This window comes from Lethenteron reissneri, chromosome 63 (assembly GCF_015708825.2).
Source record: "Lethenteron reissneri isolate LAM-NWPU_2019-01 chromosome 63, ASM1570882v1, whole genome shotgun sequence".
Lineage (NCBI taxonomy): Eukaryota > Metazoa > Chordata > Hyperoartia > Petromyzontiformes > Petromyzontidae > Lethenteron > Lethenteron reissneri.
The window spans coordinates 6,579,375-6,596,415 of NC_083841.1; the positions used below are offsets into that span (position 1 = coordinate 6,579,375).

Consider the following 17,041-nt stretch of genomic DNA (forward strand, 5'->3'; position numbering starts at 1 on the left):
AAGGTGGAGGTGGTGGTGGAGGTGTAGAGACATCGTCACAGACACCACCAAGGAGGTGGAGGTGGTGGAGGTGTAGAGACGTCGTCACAGACACCACCAAGAAGGTGGAGGTGGTGGTGGAGGTGGAGAGACGTCGTCACAGACACAACCAAGAAGGTGGAGGTGGTGGAGGTGGAGAGACGTCGTCACAGACACAACCAAGAAGGTGGAGGTGGTGGAGGAGGTGTAGAGACGTCGTCACAGACACAACCAAGAAGGTGGAGGTGGTGGTGGTGGTGTAGAGACGTCGTCACAGACACAACCAAGAAGGTGGAGGTGGTGGTGGAGGTGTAGAGACGTCGTCACAGACACAACCAAGAAGGTGGAGGTGGTGGTGGAGGTGTAGAGACGTCGTCACAGACACAACCAAGAGGGTGGAGGTGGTGGTGGAGGTGTAGAGACGTCGTCACAGACACAACCAAGAAGGTGGAGGTGGTGGTGGTGGAGGTGTAGAGACGTCGTCACAGACACAACCAAGAAGGTGGAGGTGGTGGTGGAGGTGTAGAGACGTCGTCACAGACACAACCAAGAAGGAGGAGGTGGTGGTGGAGGTGTAGAGACGTCGTCACAGACACAACCAAGAAGGAGGAGGTGGTGGTGGAGGTGGAGAGACGTCGTCACAGACACAACCAAGAAGGAGGAGGTGGTGGTGGAGGTGGAGAGACGTCGTCACAGACACAACCAAGAAGGTGGAGGTGGTGGTGGAGGTGTAGAGACGTCGTCACAGACACAACCAAGAAGTTGGAGGTGGTGGTGGAGGTGTAGAGACGTCGTCACAGACACAACCAAGAAGGTGGAGGTGGTGGTGGAGGTGTAGAGACTGTCGTCACAGACACAACCAAGAAGGTGGAGGTGGTGGTGGAGGTGGAGAGACGTCGTCACAGACACAACCAAGGAGGTGGAGGAGGTGGTGGAGGTGTAGAGACGTCGTCACAGACACGACCAAGAAGGTGGAGGTGGTGGTGGAGGTGGAGAGACGTCGTCACAGACACAACCAAGAAGGTGGAGGTGGTGGTGGAGGTGTAGAGACGTCGTCACAGACACAACCAAGAAGGTGGAGGTGGTGGTGGAGGTGTAGAGACGTCGTCACAGACACAACCAAGAAGGTGGAGGTGGTGGAGATGTAGAGACGTCGTCACAGACACCACCAAGAAGGTGGAGGTGGTGGTGGTGGTGGTGTAGAGACGTCGTCACAGACACGACCAAGAAGGTGGAGGTGGTGGTGGAGGTGTAGAGACGTCGTCACAGACACAACCAAGAAGGTGGAGGTGGTGGTGGAGGTGTAGAGACGTCGTCACAGACACAACCAAAAAGGTGGAGGTGGTGGAGGTGTAGAGACGTCGTCACAGACACAACCAAGAAGGTGGAGGTGGTGGTGGTGGAGGTGTAGAGACATCGTCACAGACACAACCAAGAAGGTGGAGGTGGTGGAGGTGTAGAGACGTCGTCACAGACACAACCAAGAAGGTGGAGGTGGTGGTGGAGGTGTAGAGACGTCGTCACAGACACAACCAAGAAGGTGGAGGTGGTGGTGGTGGAGGTGTAGAGACGTCGTCACAGACACAACCAAGAAGGAGGAGGTGGTGGTGGAGGTGTAGAGACGTCGTCACAGACACCACCAAGAAGGTGGAGGTGGTGGTGGAGGTGTAGAGACGTCGTCACAGACACCACCAAGAAGGTGGAGGTGGTGGTGGACGTGTAGAGACGTCGTCACAGACACAACCAAGAAGGTGGAGGTGGTGGTGGAGGTGTAGAGACGTCGTCACAGACACCACCAAGAAGGTGGAGGTGGTGGTGGACGTGTAGAGACGTCGTCACAGACACAACCAAGAAGGTGGAGGTGGTGGTGGAGGTGTAGAGACGTCGTCACAGACACAACCAAGAAGGTGGAGGTGGTGGTGGAGGTGTAGAGACGACGTCACAGACACAACCAAGAAGGTGGAGGTGGTGGTGGAGGTGTAGAGACGTCGTCACAGACACAACCAAGAAGGTGGAGGTGGTGGTGGAGGTGGAGAGACGTCGTCACAGACACAACCAAGAAGGTGGAGGTGGTGGTGGAGGTGAAGAGACGTCGTCACAGACACAACCAAGAAGGTGGAGGTGGTGGTGGAGGTGTAGAGACGTCGTCACAGACACCACCAAGAAGGTGGAGGTGGTGGTGGAGGTAGAGAGACGTCGTCACAGACACGACCAAGAAGGAGGAGGTGGTGGTGGAGGTGGAGAGACGTCGGCACAGACACAACCAAGAAGGTGGAGGTGGTGGTGGAGGTGGAGAGACGTCGTCACAGACACAACCAAGAAGGTGGAGGTGGTGGTGGAGGTGTAGAGACGTCGTCACAGACACAACCAAGAAGAACGAGGTGGTGGAGGTGTAGAGACGTCGTCACAGACACAACCAAGAAGGTGGAGGTGGTGGTGTAGAGACGTCGTCACAGACACAACCAAGAAGGTGGAGGTGGTGGAGGTGGAGAGACGTCGTCACAGACACAACCAAGAAGGTGGAGGTGGTGGTGGAGGTGTAGAGACGTCGTCACAGACACAACCAAGAAGGTGGAGGTGGTGGAGGAGGTGTAGAGACGTCGTCACAGACACAACCAAGAAGGTGGAGGTGGTGGTGGAGGTGTAGAGACGTCGTCACAGACACAACCAAGAAGGTGGAGGTGGTGGTGGAGGTGTAGAGACGTCGTCACAGACACCACCAAGAAGGTGGAGGTGGTGGTGGAGGTGTAGAGACGTCGTCACAGACACAACCAAGAAGGTGGAGGTGGTGGTGGTGGAGGTGTAGAGACGTCGTCACAGACACAACCAAGAAGGTGGAGGTGGTGGTGGAGGTGTAGAGACGTCGTCACAGACACAACCAAGAAGGAGGAGGTGGTGGTGGAGGTGTAGAGACGTCGTCACAGACACAACCAAGAAGGTGGAGGTGGTGGTGGAGGTGTAGAGACGTCGTCACAGACACAACCAAGAAGGTGGAAGTGGTGGTGGAGGTGTAGAGACGTCGTCACAGACACAACCAAGAAGGTGGAGGTGGTGGTGGAGGTGTAGAGACGTCGTCACAGACACAACCAAGAAGGTGGAGGTGGTGGTGGAGGTGTAGAGACGTCGTCACAGACACAACCAAGAAGGTGGAGGTGGTGGTGGAGGTGGAGAGACGTCATCACAGACACAACCAAGAAGGTGGAGGTGGTGGTGGAGGTGGAGAGACGTCGTCACAGACACAACCAAGAAGGTGGAGGTGGTGGTGGAGGTGTAGACACGTCGTCACAGACACAACCAAGAAGGTGGAGGTGGTGGTGGAGGTGGAGAGACGTCGTCACAGACACAACCAAGAAGGTGGAGGTGGTGGTGGAGGTGGAGAGACGTCGTCACAGACACAACCAAGAAGGTGGAGGTGGTGGTGGAGGTGTAGAGACGTCGTCACAGACACAACAAGAAGGAGGAGGTGGTGGTGGAGGTGTAGAGACGTCGTCACAGACACGACCAAGAAGGTGGAGGTGGGGGGGGAGGTGTAGAGACGTCGTCACAGACACCACCAAGAAGGTGGAGGTGGGGGTGGAGGTGTAGAGACGTCGTCACAGACACAACCAAGAAGGTGGAGGTGGTGGTGGAGGTGTCGAGACATCGTCACAGACACCACCAAGGAGGTGGAGGTGGTGGAGGTGTAGAGACGTCGTCACAGACACCACCAAGAAGGTGGAGGTGGTGGTGGAGTTGGAGAGACGTCGTCACAGACACAACCAAGAAGGTGGAGGGTGGTGGAGGTGGAGAGACGTCGTCACAGACACAACCAAGAAGGTGGAGGTGGTGGAGGAGGTGTAGAGACGTCGTCACAGACACAACCAAGAAGGTGGAGGTGGTGGTGGTGGTGTAGAGACGTCGTCACAGACACAACCAAGAAGGTGGAGGTGGTGGTGGAGGTGTAGAGACGTCGTCACAGACACAACCAAGAAGGTGGAGGTGGTGGTGGAGGTGTAGAGACGTCGTCACAGACACAACCAAGAAGGTGGAGGTGGTGGTGGAGGTGTAGAGACGTCGTCACAGACACAACCAAGAAGGTGGAGGTGGTGGTGGAGGTGTAGAGACGTCGTCACAGACACAACCAAGAAGGTGGAGGTGGTGGTGGAGGTGTAGAGACGTCGTCACAGACACAACCAAGAAGGTGGAGGTGGTGGTGGAGGTGTAGAGACGTCGTCACAGACACAACCAAGAAGGTGGAGGTGGTGGTGGACGTGTAGAGACGTCGTCACAGACACCACCAAGAAGGTGGAGGTGGTGGTGGAGGTGGAGAGACGTCGTCACAGACACAACCAAGAAGGTGGAGGTGGTGGTGGAGGTGGAGAGACGTCGTCACAGACACAACCAAGAAGGTGGAGGTGGTGGTGGAGGTGTAGAGACGTCGTCACAGCGACCCAGCTCCACTGCCGCCGCCGCTCCCCCCGACGCGGTTGTCCGCCTCGCCCGGCCCTGGATGTGACCTTGTGGGGGGTCGTGACCCTGCCTCCACACCGAGGGCCCTCGCCACGTGACCTTGAGCGGGGGTCGTGACCCAGCCTCCACACCGAGGGCCCCAGCCACGTGACCTTGTGAGGGGTCGTGACCCTGCCTCCACACCAAGGGCCGTAGTAGCCATGACGTCAACATTGGGGGGGGCTACATCTTCCAGGGGGTCTGGGGGTCCCGCCCCCTAAATTAAAATCTAAAATTTAAAACTAATTTCCTGCCTAAAATATAATTTTAAAAATTCACTAACGTCGTGAGAATTGTATTTAATGATGTTGTATTCTTATTATTTTATTATTTCCCTTCTACGTGACTTTACCGAAAGAACCAAGAATATGAATCCCTGCAGTCACGAAAGCTTTAAATCGAAATTTACATGACTCTGTTTTTTCTTTTTTACCTTTTCTTGTGTCATCGTATGTAATGGCAGAGATTAGGGATTCATAAAGTACAACCATAATCACAATCATATAAACATAAATCTGTTTTATATCGATATATTGTAGGGGACATTTAGTATAATTACGGCCTTGAAGAAGAAGGAGGAGCTACAAAGGGATCGTCCATAAATGACGTCACGCGATTTTGGACGATTTTTGACTCCCCCCCCCCCCCCTCGTCACACGGCGTCACCAAAAGTCAGACCCCCCCTCAAATATGACGTCACAAAGCTCTGCCCCCCCCCCCCCCAAAAATAAAACATGCTTCAAATCGCTGTAAACTATTGTCATTGTAGTGCGTATTTAATGTGGCGCTGCACTCTGATGTTGTAGGAGAAAACATTTATTACAAAGTCAATTTAATTAAGTAGAACGTGTTGTCTATATTTATTTAAAGTTGCGCATTTTGATGTGACGTCACATTTCTCACCCCCCCCCCCCTCGTCACCCCCCCCCCCCTAGGTGCGTGACGTCATTTATGGACAGCCCCTAACGTGCGTAAGTGTGGGCGCCACGGTGGCTAGGAGATGTTGACTACCTCGCCTGGTGTGCAGGAGGTCGTGGGTTTAATCCCGACCCTGACGATGCCTGCTGCTGTATATTGAGTTTGCGTGTCTCTCTCTCATCATCATCACGGTGGCTAGGAGATGTTAACTACCTCGCCTGGTGTACAGGAGGTCGTGGGTTCAATCCCGACCCTGACGATGCCTGCTGCTGTATATTTGGAGTTTGCGTGTCTCTCTCTCTCATCATCACTGTGGCTAGGAGATGTTGACTACCTTGCCTGGTATACAGATGGTCGTGGGTTCAATCCCGACCCTGACGATGCCTGCTGCTGTATATTTGGAGTCTGCGTGTCTCTCTCTCTCATCATCATCACGGTGGCTAGGAGATGTTGACTACCTCGCTTGGTGTACAGAAGGTCGTGGGTTCAATCCCGACCCTGACGATGCCTGCTGCTGCTGTATATTTGGAGTTTGCGTGTCTCTTTCTCTCCCCGTGGCCACGTGGATTTTCCCCGGCTTCTCCTCCGGTTTTCCCCTCGACATTTAGAATCAACGTCACGCGTTTCGAGTATTTGCCAGCGGCTATAAATGTCCACACAATGCTGATAAACCCACTCCCGTTGAGCTGTCATTTGTGGCCAGGTCGCTTCTGAAAAATAAAGAGTTACATAGCTAAGTGGTGAAATTAAAACATAGTTTAAAGTGTCATTGCGGGTGTTACAATCGCAGCAATAACCAGGGCGGGCTGCTGGATTTGAACCGCGAACCTCATGTCTGATGGTCAATGCAGTGAATAGATTTTACTGGTAGGAACCTCCTGGTTACACCAGCCCACAGGGGATTATTGTGTCCGTCCGTCTGTCGTGCATCCAAAAATGGGAGGGGTGGGGCTGGGTGGAGAGGGGAGGGTGGGGAGGGGCTGGGTGGGGAGGGTGGGAAGGGTGGGGAGGGTGGGGAGGGTGGGGGGGTGGGAGAGGTAGGGCTGGGTGGGGAGGGGAGGGTGGGGAGGGGCTGGATGGGCATGGTGGGGCTGGGTGGGGAGGGGCTGGGTGGGAGGGGTGGGGCTGGGTGGGGAGGGGCTGGTCACCCCGTGGTGCCCTTATAAAACTCAACGTTTAACCTACTCACGCCGGCTTGTGCCCGCCCTCACAGTCGGGCATATTTGCGGAATACACCACGCCGCCGTTGACCCTGCAGGCCATTGACCGAGCAACCCAACGTTCCTACCAGCTCCCTCCGCAGGAATGTGTTATAGAAATGATAAATCTAGAGTATTTGGCGATGAACCGCAAACCTCATGTCTGATGGTCACCGCGGTGGAAAGATTTTATAGAAATTATAAATCTCGAGTATTTGGCTGCTATCCAATTTCCACGTGGCGAGCCACTTCATAGAGCGAACATTTGCTTCTGAAAGAGCTACGGAGCCCAATGGGACATTATATACCTGATGAAATAAAATATAAAGTTACTCGTTTTCACTGTGTAACAATAACATATGTTGTTTGTTCCTGGGTATTAAGTGTTATTTCGTAATTGCTTATGCCTCAAACGTCCAGAAAACGGCGATTATTCCCCACAAATTCTAGATTTGAAGCTTTCGTGACTGCAAGGATTCATACTCTTACCTACGTGACTTTAGCGAAAAAAAATCACACAAACTTTGCTTTTGTGACCAGAACTGTGATAGTTTGAAATTGGCCTATATTTTTTAAAATGAGAAAACGCGATGCGCATTTGTGCCATTCCTTCACGTAAAGTCCCGGTCACAAAAGCAAAGTTTGTGGGGTATAACAATAGCTACTTTTTCTTGGTTCTTTTGGTAAATTCACGTAGAAGGGAAGACGGCTGCTTGCGTTGTAGCCGAAACGTCGTGGTGAGAATTATTGTATTTTATTATGTTTTATTTTTATTATTTTATTACTTCCCTTCTACGTGACTTTACCGAAAGAACCAAGAAGATGAATCCCTGCAGTCACGAAAGCTTTAAATCGAAAAATAGCTACTTTCTATACTTTTGAGGCATAAGCAATTAGGAAATAACACTTACTACCCAGACACAAAAATCGTGTTACAAAGCGAATTATCCACACGCATTCAATAACAACGTGTACGTGCGTGTGTGTCCTCTGGCTTTCATAGGTGCTCGCTAACAACACTTGCTCCTTACATTCTGTTAAGGCTATGCGGGGGATCTTTATCTTTTGTATACTCTGTGCAGAGGCCACGTGGCCTCGAGGTGCACCGAGCCTGGCACGGGCTCCGAGGTGATGTCACCGGCACGCAGAGATGAATGGGGCGTGACTTCCAGCTCGTACCTGGCGGCCAGGTGAGTGTGTGGGCAGACGCGTGAGAGGAGCGGAGAGACAGGTACGTGTTGGTGTGTTAGTGTGGGTGTGTGTGTGGGTACGTGTGTGTGTGTGTCTGTGTGTTAGTGTGTGTGTGTGCGTGTTAGTGTGTCTGTGTGTGTTAGTGTGTGTGTGTGCGTGTTAGTGTGTGTGTCTGTGTGTGTGTTAGTGTGTGTGTTAGTGCGTGTCTGTGTGTGTGGGTGTGTGTGTGTGTGGGTACGTGTTAGTGTGCGTGTGTTAGTGTGTGTGTGCGTGTTAGTGTGTGTGTCTGTGTGTGTGTGTACGTGTTAGTGCGTGTGAGTATCTGTGTACGTGTTAGTGTGCGTGTGTGCGTGTTAGTGTGTGTGTGTGTCTGTGTGTGTTAGTGTACGTGTTAGTGTGCGTGTGTGTCTGTGTGTGTGTGTGGGTACGTGTGGGTGTGTGCGTGTTAGTGTGTGTGTGTGGGTGTGTGTCTGTGTGTGTGTACGTGTTAGTGTGTGTGTGCGTGTGTGTGCGTGTTAGTGTGTGTGGGTACGTGTTAGTGTGTGTGTGGGTATATGTGTATGTGGGTACGTGTTAGTGTGTGTGGTGTGTGTGGGTATCTGTGTGTGTATCTGTGTGCGTGTGTGTATGTGTGTGTGTGTATGTGTGTGTGTGTGGGTGTGTGTTTGTGTGTGTGGGTATCTGTGTGCGTGTGTGTGTGGGTATCTGTGTGTGTGTGAGTTTGTGTGTGTGTGGGTATCTGTGTGTGTGTGTGTGGGTATGTGTGTGTATCTGTGTGCATGTGTGGGTATGTGTGTGTGTGGGGGTATGTGTGTGTGGGTATCTGTGTGTGTGTGAGTATGTGTGTGTGTGCGGGCGTGTTTGTGTGTGTGTGGGTATCTGTGTGTGTGTGTATCTGTGTGCATGTGTGTGTGTATCTGTGTGTTTGTGTGTGTGTGTATCTGTGTGCATGTGTGTGTGTATCTGTGTGTGTGTGCGGGTGTGTGTGTGTATGCGGGTGTGTGTATCTGTGTGTGTGTGGGTATGTGTGTGTGCGGGTGTGTGTTTGTGTGTGTGGGTATTTGCTGTGTGCGTGTGGGTGTGTGTTTGTGTGTGTGCGGGTGTGTGTGTGCGTGTGTGTGTATCTGTGTGTGTGGTGGGGAGCGGTAGTGCTGTGGTCAGTACACTACACTACGATTCCCGCTCACGGCCAACACCAGTGACGATTATCTGAACCGGTCCTGGGCCTCCCCTAGGTCGACTCAGCCTCAAACGAGTACCTGGTGCTGTGTAGTAAACATCGCCACTGGGGAGACAAAGGCGGTCGGGCATGGTGCTGGCCACCCACCCCCTCGTGTGCCGTGCCGGCCTTCATAGGTGCTGCTCGCTAACAGCACTTGCCCCATCATTCTGTTAAGGCTAGACGGGGGATCTTTGCCTGTCGTGTGTGGTTAGACACGTGAGAATAGTGGGGTGTGAGCGTATGTGTGAGTGTGTGGGTGGGTAAGTGTGTGTGTGTGTATCAGTGTGTGAGTGGGTATGTGTGTGTATATCAGTGGGTGAGTGTGTGGGTGGGTAAGTGTGTGTGTGCGTATCAGTGTGTGAGTGTGTATTGTGCATACCGGTGTATGTGTGTGAGTGGGTGTGTGTGTGTGTTGTGCATACCGGTGTATGTGTGTGAGTAAGTGTGTGTGTGCATATCGGTGTATGTATGTGTGTGAGTGGGTAAGTGTGTGTGTGTTGTGCATAACGGTGTATGTGTGTGAGTGAGTGTATATCGGTGTATGTGTGTGAGTAAGTGTGTGTGTGCGTATCGGTGTATGTGTGTGAGTGGGTAAGTGTGTGTGTTGTGTTATATCGGTGTATGTGTGTGAGTAAGTGTGTGCATATCGGTATATGTGTGTGAGTGTGTGCGTATCGGTGTATGTGTGCGAGTGGGTAAGTGTGTGTGTGTGTATATCGGTGTGTGTGTGTGTGTATATCGGTGTATGTGTGTTAGTGTGCATGTGTGTGCGGTGTGTGTACAGTATATGAGTGGGTGTGTGTCTGTGTGTTAGATAATGTCTACGTGCTTAGGTATGTGCGTGGGAGCGGTGGCGCAACGGTTAGCGCTGCGCTGCGAACCCGGCGACCCGAGTTCGATTCCCGCTCGCGGCCAACACCCGCGACGATTATCCGAACCGGTCCTGAGCCTCCCCTAGGTCGACTCAGCCTGAAACGAGTACCCGGTGCGGTGCGCAAACATCGCACCACCGGGGAGACAAAGGCGGCCGGGCGTGGTGCCACCCACCCACCCCCTCGTGTGCCGTGCCGGCCTTCATAGGTGCTGCTGCTACTTGCTACGTGGGTGAACTTTGACTCATCTCAGGCAGCCTACAACGCCTGGGTCTGCCCTGTGACCTTGCCAGCAACGAGACTTCTTGAGCCCTTCCTGGCGTGGCAGCCTCAACATGCACCCAGCCTGGCACGCGCGTGCGTCACGGCCCAGTGGACATGCCCTCCTTGCACCCACGCTGGGCCCAATGCTGCAGCAATGTTGGGTCCATGTTGGGTCGACGGCGGGCCGACGTTGGACCGACGTAGGGTCAACGTCGGGACGACGTCGGGACAATGTTGGATTAACGTCGGACCAGCGTTGGGTGAACGCCGATCCAACGTCGATCCAACGTCGTACCAACGTTGGGCCAACGTCGGACCATCGTTGAGAAAACGTCGGGCCAACGTTGGGTGAACGTCCGACCAGCGTTGGGCGAACGTCGATCCAACGTCGGACCAGCGTTGGGACAAACGTCGGGCCAACGTTGGGTGAACGTCCGACCAACGTCGTACCAACGTCGATCCAACGTCGGACCAGCGTTGGGAAAAACGTCGGGCCAACGTTGGGTGAACGTCCGACCAGCGTTGGGTGAATGTCGAGCCAACGTTGCCACGGTCCATTCTTAACCAGTGCGTGCTGTCACTCTGTCAGTAGCAGCAGCAGCAGCGGGGGGCTTTGAAGGAGCTGCCGACCAATGGGGAAGGAGGATGAGCTGTGGAGAGCCGTGCAGAGCGGAGACGCGGCGAGCCTCAGACGCCTCCTGCTGAAGCACCCGGAGGCTAAGAGCCGTGAGTAGAGCCAGAGAGCCACAGAGGGCGAGAGAGAGAGACTTTTAAACATACTCTTAGTCTTAGCGTTTTTTCGGTAAAGTCACGTAGGTAAAAAATTTACCCGTAAAAACAAAGTTTTTCACTATAAATCCTTTATATGAGTGGCATCGGTTTTATTTTATTATTCATTTCTGTTTTTCTTGAGTAAGAGTTTCATTTTGATCACATTGGTATTTTAAATTAAATACGAAATTTTTTTTCCTAAAAAGTGGCAAATTTTGGGGGAAAAAATTTCACGAAAATAAATTGTCACGCACAACGAGTCTGTGTGCAAAATGTCAGCTCGATTGGATCACGGGAAGTGGGTTAAAAAACGACCGAAAGATTTGCACGGTCGTAAGCGCGCAAGCAAGTGAACTTAATATAAAGGATTTAAAAAATAAAATAAAAATTAATAAAAGTAATAATAGAAATAAAATAATAAATCACGACGTTTCGGAGGCAACGCAAGTCTCCGTCATCAGGTGGGACCGTCACAGCCAGATTTACTGTGTCAAGTGAGGCAGGGATTCAAGATACACGTTCTTAAATACAAGTTAAGGGAGAGGAGGGGGGAGGGGCTTATCTGAATGTGGTTGCCAATGAGTGGAACGTATTGGGAGGGGGGAGGCCGGGCTAAGATAGAACAAAAGGTGCACGTGCACCTGTTTGTGCACGTGCTAGAAGAGAGCGACAATGCCCATGTTGTTGTTTTTACCCAATTATGGCTGACAATCAAATACAAAAAAGGAGAGTACTGTTAAACGCTGGGGATGTCAACACTCGGTAAAGTACTTCTATCGCTCTTGACTTGAAGCTTTCGTGACTCCGGGAATCCAAACTCTTTGGGTCTTCGGTAAAGTCACGTGGCTAGAAAACTGATAGATCAGCAACACAACAAGCCATCGTCCTCAGGTGACACAATACAGCAGGCGGACTGCTGAGGCAAGAGGAAATGTAAACATTATCTAACACGATAATTGGTTTTTGACCCTTTTAGCTGGCAACAAAACTGTCAGTTTTGTTGCCAGATAAAAGGGTAAAATAACCGATTATCATATTTTTTACTGGCAAATGAGGTGCCAATGGTGTGAATGATCTAACACGTTCACTCTCGCCTCAGCGGCCCGTCTGCTGTATCGTGTCACCTGAGGACGATGGCTTGTTGTGTTGCTGCTGCCGTCGTCGAGACGTCGTGCTCGATTGTTTTTCTCACGACGTCACTTTACCGAAACACTTCTATCGCCTCCGGTGCAGCTAGGCCTCGGCAAGGTAGGTAATTTACCCTTTTTACCGGGTAAAAGGGTCAAGGATAAAGGGTAAAGATGTCGACATGCCAAGGGGTAAGGTAAAGAGTAGGGTAAAGGTAGCTCGGAAGAATTACCTGGTAAATACGGTGCCTTGTCTACCGCTAGAAGCTCCGTGGCGCAGTCCGTGGCCTCCATTTAATAAGTAATATTTAAACAAACTTTCTTAAAAACACACTTTTATTAAATGTGCGAGTAATGGCAGAACTCCACGACTCCAGGAAGTGGCCCCGAAGCTTGCCGTAACGTAAGGGACCTTGGCCAATTACAGCCAAAGTCAGTTGAGTGTGGACAATTAGACCCAAGCCGAAACAGAACATGTAAAAAAGGATTTTATGATAGAATATAGTGTTGTCATCAGTATGACATAAGTATACCAAGTTTGCAGTCGATACATATTAGGAAGTGCGTTAAAATTTTGTTACAAGATTTGAGGATACAACGACGACTACGACGACAACAACAATGACAACAACAACGACAAGCATGTAAAATTGGAAACATTGAGAGTATTCTATATGAATAAAGCGCTCCACCTAGCATTTACCGTTATAAACCTTGTTCATGTGTAGTAGTACCCCAGTAATTACCCTGTAATCAGGTAATTTGTATGGGCTAAGGGTAAAATGTAGGGTAAAAGGTAGGGTAGAGTGATTGTATTGTGGTAAGGTAAAAGGTAGGGTAAAAATAGGCTCGTTGTTATTACCTTTTAACTTTTACCTTACCTTGCCAAGGCCTAGGTGCAGCAACCGCACTCGAGGCGATTTCGATACGAAACACAAAGTCACCAGCAACAACAGATGACACAAACACAATAGAAACACGCGCTGTGGCACTGCACGCGCCACGCACAACACCGAGACGTCACGTGGTGGTGGTGGTGGTCGTGGCGCACGCCAGGCCCGACGGGCGAGCACGTGGGAAGGGGGCAAGGCAGAGGTCGCAAACGGGTTTTGATTCCTTACCCGTACCCGGCCGCACCAGGGCCGGGTACGGGTATCGGGTACCCGATTGCGACCTCTGGGATGAAGCCATGTTGCAGGCGCGGGTGGGTTGATTCTAGGAACTTGAATTGTGAGAAGAGACAAGACGTTGGGAAATGAGTAACAAACGGTTACTCACCAGTGACTCACGGCCTACCCGTACCCGGCCGCACCAGGGTCGCAAACGGGTACCCGTACCCGGCCGGGTACGGGTAGCAGGGTATCGGGTAAGGTACGGGTATCGGGTACCCGGTTGCGGCCTCTGGGGCAAGGAGGGTGCCGGTCACGCCGGTACAGAGAGGGGCCTTTCCCGGCCCCCCAGCGTTCGGAGAAGACGCGGGGCGCATCACCGGCACGTGAGGGGTCCGCGTGCTCCAGCCGGAGCCGCGTCTCGAGCAGCCCCTGAACACTGGCAGCACCACAGAGCAGCCGTCAGTGTCGCCTTGCAGCACCTCTTTCCTCGTCTTGTACACCGCCATGTTCGCTTGGGCGCAGACGAATTTGGTGAGATCATGGCGCTTGTTAGCCAGAGAGAGAGAGCGAGAGGGGGGGGGGATATTAAGGAAAGCATTTAAAACAAAAACACGAAATGATGAACGAAGCAAAGTGCCGACTACACCGAGCATCGTTTTGTTTCCTCTGATTGTAAAAAGAGAGAGAGGGCGAGAGAGAGAGAGAGGGCGAGAGCGAGAGAGAGCACGAGAGAGAAAGTGAGAGAAAGTGAGCGAGAGAGCGAGAGAGCAGAACCAGGCTGGGCCTGGCTGTTGGAACGGGACCTCCTTTGTGGTTATTGGCAGAGATGGGCAACATCTAAATAATAATACAGCCGTAATAGCATCGTCATAGTATTGGTATGTTTGGTAGTCGTGCCGTTGTTGTTATAAAGCATAGCTCAAATGTATAATTGCGCATCCCATCCTAGGATCTCCAATTGTGCAATGCATGAAAAGCTGTGACGTAAAGAACACGGAAGGCCACTTTAAAGAGATGACTTTCGAGAGATGGGTTTAAAGAAATGGGTTAAAGAGATGACTTTAAAAAGATAGGTTTAAAGAAATGACTTTAAAGAGATAGGTTTAAAGAAATTGGTTTAAAGAGATGACTTTAAAGAGTTGATTTAAAATAGATTACTTTACAGAGATTCCTTTATAGAGATGACTTTAAAGAGACGCCTTTAATGAGATTACTTTAAAGAGATAGGTTAAAAGAAATGGGTTTAAAGAGATGACTTTATAGAGATTACTACTTTATAGAGATGACTTTATAGAGATGGGGGTTCAAGGCAGAGTAGTGTAGGTTATGGAGCGGCAGGCTGTCCCACAGGAAGGCGCTGTATGGTGCTAAACATACTCCGATGTCGCGATGTACATTCCCAAACGAGAACATCATTTGCGGTGTACGTGATGTTCTGTACATTATTTGGAAAGATAACAACTCAAACTTTTGTAATAGAACTGCGTTTTATTGTTGTTGTGGTGTTCTACCGCAACCTCCGATTATCACGGTTGGCTACGTACGGTGCGAAAGAAGTTAAAAATACATGCAAACTACTATACACTATACACTACACTATCATACACTACACTACTATACAATACACTACACGATACATTCCACGACTACACTATTATACACTACTATACACTACAATACACTGCTATACACTACTATACACTACACTACAATACACTATACACTACACTATACATTCCAATACTACACTATTATACACTACACTATACACTACACTATACATTCCACTACGACACTATTATACACTACACTATACACTACAATACATTATACACTACTATACATTCCACTACTACACTATACACTACTATACACTACACTATACACTACACTACTATACACTACACTATACACTACACTGTACACTACACTACTATACACTACACTGCTATACAATACACTACTATACACTACACTATTATACAATACACTATACACTACACTATGCACTACACTATACACTACACTATACACTACACTATACACTACGCCGTTATTAGGAAGCCACTGGAGCTATGCACTTTTAAATCGTAATTTCTTTAGAGCTGCGTTTTGTGTTTAGTTTATTTTCCTCCTCCATCCACACTTCCAAATAGCACGTTTGGTGAGATGTTAACTACCTCGCCTGGTATACAGGAGGTCGTGGGTTCGATCTCCAACCATGACGCCTGCTGTATATTTGAAATTTGCGTGTCTCTCTCTCTCATCATCATCACGGTGGCTAGGAGATGTTAACTACCTCGCCTGGTATACAGGAGGTCGTGGGTTCGATCTCCAACCATGACGCCTGCTGCTGTATATTTGAAATTTGCGTGTCTCTCTCTCTCATCATCACCACGGTGGCTAGGAGATGTTAACTACCTCGCCTGGTATACAGGAGGTCGTGGACTACCAATGTCTGCAGCCAGGATCAATCGATGACAATCCTATTACCTGCAGATGTTTAACAGATGAGATGCGTTGCACCGTCAATTCCTCCTGCTTGATAATTAATAATTCTCTTGTCCGTGTGCATCTGTGCAGATAGTTTTTGTTGTTGTTGCGGTTAAGCCATAGTCCCCACACACCGCTCGTATCAATGCGGATAAGAGGAGTGGTGACCCACTACTCTGTAGAGTAACATCGGTATAAACGCTTGTTACAACATAAACAGCGCATTGAAAACGCATTCTATTTCATGTACCGTTTACAAAGTGTGTTCACAAATCCACACTGAGACACACGATGATTGACAGAGGGGTGTACATAATTTTTTCTATAGTGTATTTAAATAGAGGTACTGCAGGTAAGTAGTTTTAAAGGCATCGTTTAACAAGACAACACTTGCCACCATCCTTCAAACCGATTGGTGAAAAAGAGCAAAATGTTTGTTGACATTATCATGTAATGTTTATACTGGTAGGAACCCTCTGGTTCCACCAGCCCACAGGGGATTATTGTGTCCGTCCGTCGTGCAGGGAGGGGCTGGGTGGGGAGGAAGGGGCTGGATGGGTAGGGTGGGGCTGGGTGGGGAGGGTGGGGAGGGGCTGGGTGGGGAGGGTGGGGTGGGGCTGGGTGGCAGGGGTGGGGCTGGGTGGGGAGGGGCTGGTCACCCCGTGGTGCCCTTATAAAACTCAACGTTTAACCTACTCACACCGGCTTGTGCCCGCCCTCACAGTCGGCCATATTTGCGGAATACACCACGTCGCCGTTGACCCTGCAGGCCATTGACCGAGCAATTCAACGTTCCTACCAGCTCCCTCCGCAGGAATGTGTTTTAGAAATTATAAATCTCGAGCATTTGGCTTTGAACCGCAAACCTCATGTCATTAGCGAGTAGCAGCAGCACCTATGAAGGTCGGAACGGCACACGAGGGGGTGGGTGGGTGGCCAGCACCACGCCCGGCCGCCTTTGTCTCCCCAGTGGCCATGTTTACTACACACCGCGCCAGGTACTCATTTGAGGCTGAGTCGACCTAGGGGAGGCCCACGACCGGTTCAGATAATCGTCACCGGTGTTGGTGGCCGTGAGCGGGAATCAAACTCGGGTAGCAGGGTTCATAGCGCAGCGGCGCTAACCGCTAACACACAGACACACACACACAGACACACACAGAGAGAGACACACACAGACACACACAGACACACACAGACACATACAGAGAGACACAGACACACAGACACACACACAGACACACACAGAGAGAGACACACACAGACACACAGACACACACACACAGACACACACACAGACACACACAGACAGACACACACACATACACACACACACAGACATACACACACACAGACACACACACAG

The 17,041-nt window shown here is 50.7% G+C and overlaps 1 protein-coding gene across 1 annotated transcript in view; it reads left to right on the forward strand.

Annotated features, from left to right (window-relative positions):
• The first annotated feature begins 7,828 nt into the window (after positions 1-7,828).
• LOC133358828 (caskin-2-like) overlaps positions 7,829-17,041 on the forward strand; it is a 61,373-nt gene continuing 52,160 nt past the window's right edge. Inside the window, exons 1-2 of the mRNA XM_061577276.1 lie at positions 7,829-7,854; positions 10,762-10,898. Of these exons, the coding sequence (XP_061433260.1) occupies positions 10,805-10,898 (94 nt within the window). The 5' untranslated portion in view covers positions 7,829-7,854; positions 10,762-10,804. The remainder of the gene's footprint in view (positions 7,855-10,761; positions 10,899-17,041) is intronic.